The 10220-nt window shown below is 42.3% G+C and overlaps 1 protein-coding gene across 1 annotated transcript in view; it reads right to left on the minus strand.

Moving 5' to 3' along the window:
• Positions 1-10220, minus strand: part of OXCT1 (3-oxoacid CoA-transferase 1) — a 115348-nt gene that overhangs the window by 83344 nt on the left and 21784 nt on the right. Inside the window, 2 exon segments of the mRNA XM_006110040.3 lie at positions 3753-3813; positions 6195-6301. Coding sequence (XP_006110102.1) covers positions 3753-3813; positions 6195-6301 — 168 coding nt within the window.

Below are 10220 nucleotides of genomic sequence, written 5' to 3' on the forward strand. Positions count from 1 at the left end.
TTATGTGGGGTCGGGCCTAAACTGGCAGTCGGACATCCCCCAAGGGGTCCCGGACTGGAGAGGGTGCAGGCTGGGCTGAGGGACACACCCCTCCCATGCATGATGTTCATGCACCGGGCCTCTAGTAATATAAATAAAATAACTTTATTGAAGTTGTGATCATGAATACCCTGATTTTAACTAAAAGCTGAAATTAGCCAGGATATGAAAAGGCTTTGGGGAAACTTTGCTGTCTTCTACCACCAGCCAGGCACAAGCTTGATGAAGTCGCCGGCAGCGTCAGATGGCAGAGTCAGACGACCTCCGCTGACAGCAAAGGCAGGACGGGCTGCTCACAAGAGACACAGTGTCAACAGTCTCCTGAGTGAAGCACCCCGTCCCTCCCTGCAGGCTTTCTATTATAAGTTGCTTTTTTAATAAAAAATGTAGAAACAGATCTCTTCTCCAAGAAAACGAGGATGGTGGAATATGCACCCAGGAGACGGACAGGATGCGCAGGAAGTGAGGGTAGGTAACAGGAGTCCTCCCGAAGCCAAATGAACTCCCCTGGGCAGACTCGACAGTCTGGCTCTGCTTATTACACACCCAGACGCTCCCAAGCTGCTCCCGGCTGCCTTGTGAAGTTCATCAGCACAGACTTCACCCACTCAGAGGGAGGTCCAGAAATAGCACTGTCTGGCCTAAAAAGAGAAGCATCTTTCTGGCATGTGAGCCAGTGTGTCCACCCACTTGTACTTATTTTTCCCAAGTAACTACCGGTTCCTTAAGAGGGGAAGAACGACACAGCCAGCATCCGCTATGCCACAACCTTGTGGCGAGGCGTGCGGATGGCTACGGGTTTTAAGAGACAGCCCTGGCTGGTATGGTTCAGTAGGTTAAGTGACGTCCCAGGCACTGAAAGGTTGCTGGTTCGATTCTTGGCAGAGCACATGCCCAGGTGAGTATCAGAAGCAACAGATCAATGTTTCTCTCTCGCATCAATGTTACTCTCTCTCCCTCCGTCTCCCTCTCCCTTCCCTTCTCTAAAATCAATAAAAACAATGTTTTTAAAGCAAGAGACAGAGTGTATATTCCTTTGCCACCCTACTTCTAAGTCCAAAACATTTTAAGACGTCTAAGGGAATCATCACTAATGTTTATATATTTATAGTTCTAACCTCCTTAAGTCTCAAGTGACAGGACGTGACAGGGGAAGGTGGGAAGATGCAGCGCTGTGGAGTGGCAGTGGCTTCAGGAGACAGGCTCTAACCCAGACCTGCTACTGGAAAGTCCTCCCTGTCCTTCCTCATCTATAAGAGAAAGACGATACGCTCAGAGTTCTACAACAAAGCCTTGTCTGAGACGTAGGGTGCCGTCACTGGAAGTTCCCACTGCTTGCGATGCTGCCGTCTCGGAATAGTCAGTCAATCACCATGTTTAGGGAAATTTGTGGAAAACTGCAAAGTTTAAAGAGGCTCCACAATAGAATAAACAGAGTCTAAGAGAAAGGCTGAAGGAAGCCATAGACTCTATGGCATAGAGGAATATATTGGTCAAAAAATCTCCCTCTCTGCTTGATTCCAACAGTTAGCATTGAAATGGGCTACCTCCAGATTTTTGATCTTTCAAAAGTTTGAAACATCACCCATGTATGATGATTTGAGAGTATTTCATAAAGTAATGGGGAAAAAGCAGACACCCTAGGATCAATCTTTCTAGGGTTCCAGCCAAGCTCCATGTAGCTGTGCGACATCAGGTGTGTAACTTCATCTTTCTGTGTATTCAGTCCTTATCTGTAAAATGGGGATAATAATGGCTCCTACCTCACAGGACTATTGTGAGGATTCAAATAATAATGTACACAAAAAATACAGCAGTGACTAATCTATACTAAATACTTGCTGATAGTAGCTATTATTATTGTTAATATTTCACAGGCAGGAGAACATGTGTATAATTGATGCTCTCTGAAGACTCCTCTTAAATACCACACTTCAGAGACCAGGTCAGAATCACCGTCATGCCGGGGCCACCGTACAGGAGAGCAGGACAGGGCTAGAGGGAAGGGTTATGGAACCCTGGAGGCCAACCCTGGGGTGCACGGGACATAGCAAGAGGAGCTGGGGTCCAGGTTGTCCACTATACCCAGAATAATCCAAAGTCACAAAGTCAAAATAGACTTTTCGTATCAGAAAATACCCAATCTACTCATCATTCCAGATTCCAAACTATGTCCTACTTTCGAGTTCTTACAATTCAACCTATCAACACGTGAACCTTCTACCGTGAGCCTGCAGAGGGCCAGGCCGACAACAATCTACTGTCTGGGGAGCTGTTTTGCTTATATTCCTAAACTACCATGACACATTAGAGTTCACCTAATCCTTCTAATTAAGCACTGTCCCACAGACCTTTTCCTCTCTCTGCTGATCAACACAGTAGTCAGGAGCTGTATGTGGCTGCTGAAGTGACACCAAATTTTTACTTTATTCCATTGTCATCCATTTAAATTGTAGAGTCACATGTGGCTAGGGGCTCCCATGTTGGACAGTGCAGGTTAGTCCACTGGGAGTGGCTGTCAGTAGGCCTATATTAAAGGGATCCTAATGACAGCCTGGCGCTGACAGGAAAAATAAGATGGATATTTATTAACACATCTATTTCAAACTAATTTCCCTAAATCTTTTAATTGGAATGTTGCTTTATTTCTATAGTTGATAGATCAGACGTGTGTTCAGGACCAGGGATAGGCCTTAATCATATTTACAGCCACAGTCACAGGATTTGCTCTCCTATTCCCTTCCACCAAAGAGAACCTCTCTTTCTAACATCTGCAGTGATTCTCAGATACTTAAGTGTCATTTTCTGCTCTTGGAAGAAATAAAATTGGCTGGAAAGAACCAGATTATAAAAGAAAGAAAGGGGGGAAAAGGACTTTACCCAGGATAATACTTAATGCCCCTCAGTACTTAGAGGAGAAATATTGACTTTTGGCAGTTTTACAAAAGTATATAAAATTAAGAGGGTTAAACCATCAATTATTTTCAGCTACGTTATAGGCCTTTCTTCAGTAATTTACAGATGTGTGCCATGACAGGTCATCAAAATGATTCAATAAGTAATAAAAAAAAAAACATTACACAGAGAGAGTAAACCACATTATCTATTTTAAATGAAGAAACTATACCAAAGCCATTGCTAAAGAAACCACCAGACCTGAGTTGAAAGTACCACATCCCCCAGCACTTTAAAAACAATACACTTTACTTTCTAAAAGAGGAATAGAACTGTAACATTCGATTGTGTCAAAAATACCACTGTACTGCCTCCATGAGATACCATTCTGGCCACTGTATGCAGGAATCAAAGAATGTCACGCACAACACCGCCATCTTCCCTAGAGAATCCACAGTTTCTAACACAGTAAGAATGAACTTCTCCTGATACAAATAACTATTTTCCGGGGGTTCTGTCTATAAAAAGTCATGTTGGGACTGCACCCGAGAAGCTGTATTTTACCCAAGGACCAGAGATGTTCATGAGCTGGTCCCATCATATTCTGGTGAGACTCTCACAGCCAGAAAGCAACCATCACAGCAAAATTTCAGCTATCGTATATTCAAATCGAATCCTCCCATATCCCAAACAGAAAGGCTGTCGTTGTGTGTCCTCCAAAAATGAAATGAACTGTTGTGCTTTTTCTTGAACTAATAATAATACAACATCAAGTTGAAAATGCACACCAGGAAATCGGCGAGCACCCCCACGCTTACCTCCACCACTGTGGTTCCCGCAGCTTTGCACATGGGCAGGTTGAAATTCCGGGCACTTTTCCTACACCAGAGGCGGAGGGAACAAGGAAATGGGGAAAGAAAATCAAAAGTCAGAAGTGTCTCCTTCAACTTTAATTACAGACTAAAGGAATGTCTATAAACTAAGAACCTGCGAATCTTTTCGGAAAGAGTGTATCATATCTTCTGTCGACAAAGTTCTCTTTTTTCTTGCTTTTTATTTTTTTTCCAATTATAGTTTCCCTTCGATTAAAGTTCTATAATTATTTCATAAGTAAAAACAATATGATACCCACTTCACTTCACTCAATAATATAGCTTTTTATAAGGCTGAGGGGCTATTTTTCATATTCAACATGCAGATTTTCCACAGAAAAATAAAATGGATAGTAATACATCTATTTGAAACCAATTTCCCTAAATCTTTTAATTGGGATGCTGCTTTACTTCTATAGTTGAAGAGTTCACTAAACTTGCTCTATTAAAATATTCAGGGAAAGTAGCAAGGACTTTATAGGAGAGGGTACAGTATTTCCATTCTCTATTAAGGAGAAGCCTGCTGCTGAAATTAAGTACAACATTCATTGGTAACTTGTGAGTCACCTGCAAAGGTCATCCTGGGAAGCCAATTTCCAATGAAAGTACAACACCCACATCAGACACGGAGGTATAAAAATGTCAAGAAGGTGCCAATTTCACTGATGATTTTGCATTCCCAAGTTCCTGCACCAATGTACTTCCTCTAACCATAAAAATGTATATATATGTTTGTTTCTGAGAGTGTATGTTGATAGAAAATCTTCTTTGATAAAGGGCACTAAGTCACACTATGGTTTACTGGAGCTTTCAGGCCACCAATGCCTATTTCACTTGGATTCAAAGACAGGTGTAAGGACAGGTGTGTCCTTGTGTGCTCCCAAGGCAGAGTGGCACCCCCACTTTAACCTCGGCCTAGACAGACCTCTGCACCAGGTGTCCACTCTTCTAAAGTCAGTATCTTAAGAATCGAAGTGACTTGACCATGGGTGATATGCGCTCTCATTTCACATCAAAGCGTAATGTGTACTTGAACCACAAGTATAAAGCCTGTGCTTAAAATAGCCCTGTGCAGTGCTTAGATACCGGGGCCAGGCAATGGAGCACGGGATAAATTCATGGAAATATTTTAAATAATTCATCTCCATTTGCTGCTATACAATTTCATTACTTTTTTTTTAAATAGCAATTGAACTTCGCAAACATTACACCAATGTGTCAAGTGCGATAGATATGATGCAAAATGTCTTCTGTAATGGCCAAAGTTAGCTGTAATTCCAAAAACATTGAATTCAAGAAATCAAACATAGTATAAATATTATAAGTTCTTCAGAAATGAACAAAAACAGTGTGAGAGTGGTCACTGAGTATTTAGCTGTGATCGCACAAAAGCTGCATTTGATAAAGATAAAAAATTGCTAACTAAAAGCAATAAATGACAATATTATGAGAAAAAAATGATTTCTATAACCTAATAGGTGAAATTTTTAATACCAAACATTTTGAAAAAGTTTTTTAACTTTATGCATATATTGAAAGGTGGTATAATTTTAAAAAAACAACAACTATATAATTTATAAATCCAAAATATTAAATACTTAGTATTAAGCAAGCTTATGATAATCAAAAGATCTTCAAGTCTATTAAGCATATCTTTGGCCATGCAGTTAATGAGAATAGAAATTGAGCACTATTAAGGTAAGACTTCTAGTAGACAGCAATAAGACCGGAAAAAGCCTGACATAAGTAATTACTAGCAATATCTTTCCAGAACATCAAAGTAACTTGGGCATTTGAAGACAGTGCATATAAATAACAATCTACAATAATAAAAGCATAATATGCTAATTAGACCAGATGTCCTTCCGGACAACCTTCCAGACAAAGCCTGGGCTGTGAGGGAAGCCCCGGTTCTGGGTACCAGAGGGAAGCCGGTGGAAGGAAGGCCTACTCTTGCATGAATTTCATGCATCGGGCCTCTAGTATCAAAATAAAATGTAATTGCGTGCTTTTCTCATCTTTTGTAAGCATGTCAATATTGTAATAGGTCTTGGCAACTAAAATACATGGAGGAAAACATAATTTGTATGGGACTAAATTCAAGGGTATATAGGTGAAAATACTTAACAAGCAGAGCAACATGGACATCCACCAATCAGAACAGACTCCCACCAGTACTCCATACCAGTGAGACCGCTGTTCATACACACACACACATACATGCACACGCACACACGCATGCTGCTATTTATTTTCAGCCATTTTAAAATAAAATTTTAAATACCAAACACATCAAGATATCCATTTTGTAATCATAACTTAAGATATATTGAAATATTAAGTTGCTGAAATGTACTACATTAGTCTTTTTTAAGGCCATCACACTACCTGAAAATGATGTTTCCTGCACGGTCTGCCTTCCAGGCTTTCACCAAGGCAAAATCCCCTGTAATCGCTTCCTCCAAAATAAAATGTTGACCATTGAACTCCCTCACCTGCAGGAAACAAAGGGGGCGCTGTCAGGTATTTGCACAGCTGCTGTTTGGTTGTGATATGACCTTTGATAAGGTGGATAAGAGGGGCACAAGCTTAGCTGGGAAAGGTTTCTCAGAGAGAGAAGAATCTAAAGGGAGACCCGAAGGATGAGTGTGGTAGGCAACTGGGACTGAGTGAAAGTGCTGGAAGGGGGAACTGAGGGAACAGCATGTGCAAAGGCTCAGTGACAAGCGAGAGCTCGGTCAACCTGAGGAACTGAGCTATGACTGTGTATGTCAGTGTTCACTTTATTACTTGTGTCCATACGTTACGTATTGAACATAATACCTGTCCCTCTTTCCCCATTCCCCAAGGAAAAAACTATACAATGTACTGTTTATGTAAGTGAAATGGTTCTGCCCTACCTGGTTTGGCTCAGTGGATAGAGCATTGGCCTGTGGACTGAAGAATCTCAGGTTCGATTCTGGTTAAGGGCACATGCCTGGGTTGCAGGCTCAATCCCCAGTAGGGGGTGTGCAGGAGGCAGCCAATCAATGATTCTCTCATCATTGATGTTTCAATCTCTCTCTCCCTCTTCCTTCCTTTCTGAAATCAATAAAAATACTTTTTAAAAGAATAAAAATAAATGAAATTGTTTTAAAAGTCCATTCACCTCTCCTAATCCTATCTAATAATAGACAAACATGGTAATTAACTGTACCTTTGCTACCATCGCCATTGGCTGATCAGCATGATATGCAAATTAACCACCAACAAAGATGGCAGCTAATTTGCATACTGCAGGCAGGGCGGGACACCAGAAGCCACCATCCAGGCCCCCGTGTGCAACCCCAGGAGCCACCGGAAAGCCAGGCCGCAGGCAAGGTGGACCCCCGGGACCCAGGAGTCGCCTTGCCTGTGGCCCGTGGTCGTGATCGTGATCAGAAAGCCGGGCCGCAGGCAAGGCGGCACCCCCGGGACCCAGGAGCCCGTTGGCGAGGTCTGCAGGTGAAGCAGCGATAAAGCTATGAGGGGGAAAATGGGGGGCGGAAGGAGCTACAAGAGCAGCTCTGGCCGGAGACTGAAGACTCCAGCCAGAGCCAGGAGCAAAGACTGAAGGCTCCAGCCGCAGCGAAGACTGTGTCCAGAGCGAAGATGGAAGGCGGTGGCCAGAGTGAAGGTCTGGGTCCCGGGTGCCAGAGGAAAACTGGTGCTGGCAGCCAGGGGAAAGAAGGCCTATTGCATGAATCTTCGTGCAACGGGCCTCTAGTTAATACATAATCATCTGTTGAAATTTTAATTGGAAATCCTAGAATTTGTAGAGGAATTTAGAGAGAACTGACACACTATATGGTCCCACCCATAAGCATAATATTTTTTGAAGTCTCTTTTACTTCTTTCAATCGTTTTGCAATTTTCACTCCAAAAGCTTTGTATATGTTTTAGGATTTAGTCACAGGTATCTCATAGCTTCTGATGCTACTATGAATGCAATATTTTATTCTATTATACCTTCTCTTCTGGTCTAATGGAATGCTATTGACTTGTGTATGTTTACTGCCGTTAGTTCTACTATGAATGGAGGGGTCGGGGTGAAGAAGGGAAGAAGCTTAAAACAAAACTATGTCACGGCCCTGGGAACAACGTGGAAGCTGTGCTCCATCCATCACTATGAGGATGGGAGCCATTTACACACAGCACTCCATTCCCATTACCACTGCACCCCCTAGTGGACAAGCAGCATGCGTTTTATAGAAAGCTGCCGTAGAAAGTTTGGGTACATTAACTTCTTTAACTATACTATGGTTTAAAACTGAAATTCTTTCTTTCTTTTTTTAATTCTTTCTTAAACAACAGCTTCCTTAAAGACATTATCCCACCTTCCTTCTAGAAAATATTGAATTTATGGAATCAGTGATGAATGAGGATCTCATTTAATAAAAACTTAGGCAAGTTATATAAAAGATTTGTAAGCTGCACATCAATATCTAGTTTTTTTAAAGGGTATTATGTATTTAAGAGTCATTACTGCGAGCATCAATGATAATGTTTACATATGGAGTATTTTACATACAGATCTAGAAAACTACATATAGATCTAAATGTATGCTAACCCCGGGAAAAGTACATTTTTAAAAATTGGCTTTTTAAATTTTAATTATATAATTTCCTGACGGATCTATGCACTAGGAGTTGGTGAGTTTTAGTTATTATTCTAAAATTTTAAAAAAGGGAAGGAATTGGTTTTGTCTAACTGGCCACTATACTCACTTGAAAGACTTGTGCATTTCATGGCCTCAACTTCATCTTCCAGTCCTTTCTTGAATTCACTCCAGTCAAATTTTCATCACTCCAGAAAAACCCTCTACTCTAAAAGAATTACTCTTCAAAGTCACCAGTGACCTCTGTGTCCAGATCTGATGGTCACTTTCCAATACGCTATTACCCCACCTCGGCACACGCTGACACATTTGATCACACGCTCCTTTGTAAAATGTCCCATCTTTCAAATCGCCTGGGTTTCCCCTTCACTCACTAGACACTTTCCCATTCTTCTTTCCTGCTCCTTCAAGCCCTCTTCCCTACCTTTATATGCAAACGAGGTGTTCTCTCTCTGCTCTCCAACCCTAGCCACTCATCTAGTCCCAAAGACTTGAATACTATATACCGATGCCTCTGAGTTCCCATCCCGAGTGGAGCCTACTGCGTGCCTCCTCTTGGAGCATGGTGGACGTCTTCAACGCACCGGTCTCTGCCAGAGCTCTTGGCTGACCCCCATGCCCGGCCCCTCTCAACAAGCAGCATACTTGATTCTGTCTTCTCTTCCAGCCACCACCAATCCACCAGTAAATCCTGTTGGCTTTACTATGAATATATATCCCTATTCCAACCACTCCTCACCAATTCCACTTTACCTTCCCACCTGAATTAATACAACAGCCTCTTAATCCCTTTCACTGCTGCTGCTCTTGGTCCCTGCAAAAAAAACCTCACTTCCCAACAGCTACAATTTGCCAAAATGTAGCTCAGATCACATCACTCCCCTGCAACTTTCCGCTGGCCGCTCACCACTCTCAGTAAAATCCACACTCACGTGATCTGGCTCCTGTCTCTCTTCAACCTTCAATCCCACTGCTCTCTGCCTCACTAACTCTGTTCCAGTCTCACCACCCTGCTGTTTCACACACAGGACAAGCCTGCCTCAGGACCTTGTCCTCCTTCTGCCTTCGGACTAGATCACAACCCTGTGATCTTTGCCCAGCTCTTTCTCCTATTTCATTCAGGTCTCTCTACCAATGTCACCTTCACAGTGAAGTTTCCCTAACCCTACCTGAAACACTGCCTTCGTGGCCACTGATCCCTCTCTCTGTCCTGGCCCTACTTGATTGACATGTGTGTTTGTCTATTCATTCCCTGTCAGTTCCTCCACCACAGGGGGACTTGGTCTAGACCCCCCTTTTCCAAAGTTCCTGGGAAAGAGGAACTCAACAAATGTCATTGAATTAAGGAATTCACTCACTTCCGCTTCCTACAATAAGCAAGGGAAATAAAGAGCTAATAGGAGTTGTTTCAAGACAAAATTACAAAACTACTAGATTCATGCACCCGACTCAAGGCAGAAATGAACCCAGATATTCAGGACAAAGTCTAGTGTATCCTGTGTTTCCCAGGGTGAGTTAATGCTAGCGAGCTCCTCAAGTATCAACCCAATTTTCTGTCCATCTTTACCTATATTCTTAAGATCCATGGTAATAATTAGACTCTTGCCTTTTACTTGGTCAAGAACTTTTGAAGTTTAATTAGGCATTAAAGATAGAATATCAAAAATGTCAACAAAAGCCAAGATCACCTTGATCAGAACGGCAAGGCTCCAGGTGAAGGGCCTGCTCAGAGGACAGCAGGGCACAGGTTCGAGGACCTAGCATCTCCCTCAGAAAG

The sequence above is a fragment of the Myotis lucifugus genome, unplaced genomic scaffold (genome assembly GCF_000147115.1).
Source record: "Myotis lucifugus unplaced genomic scaffold, Myoluc2.0 scaffold_68, whole genome shotgun sequence".
Classification (NCBI taxonomy): Eukaryota; Metazoa; Chordata; class Mammalia; order Chiroptera; family Vespertilionidae; genus Myotis; species Myotis lucifugus.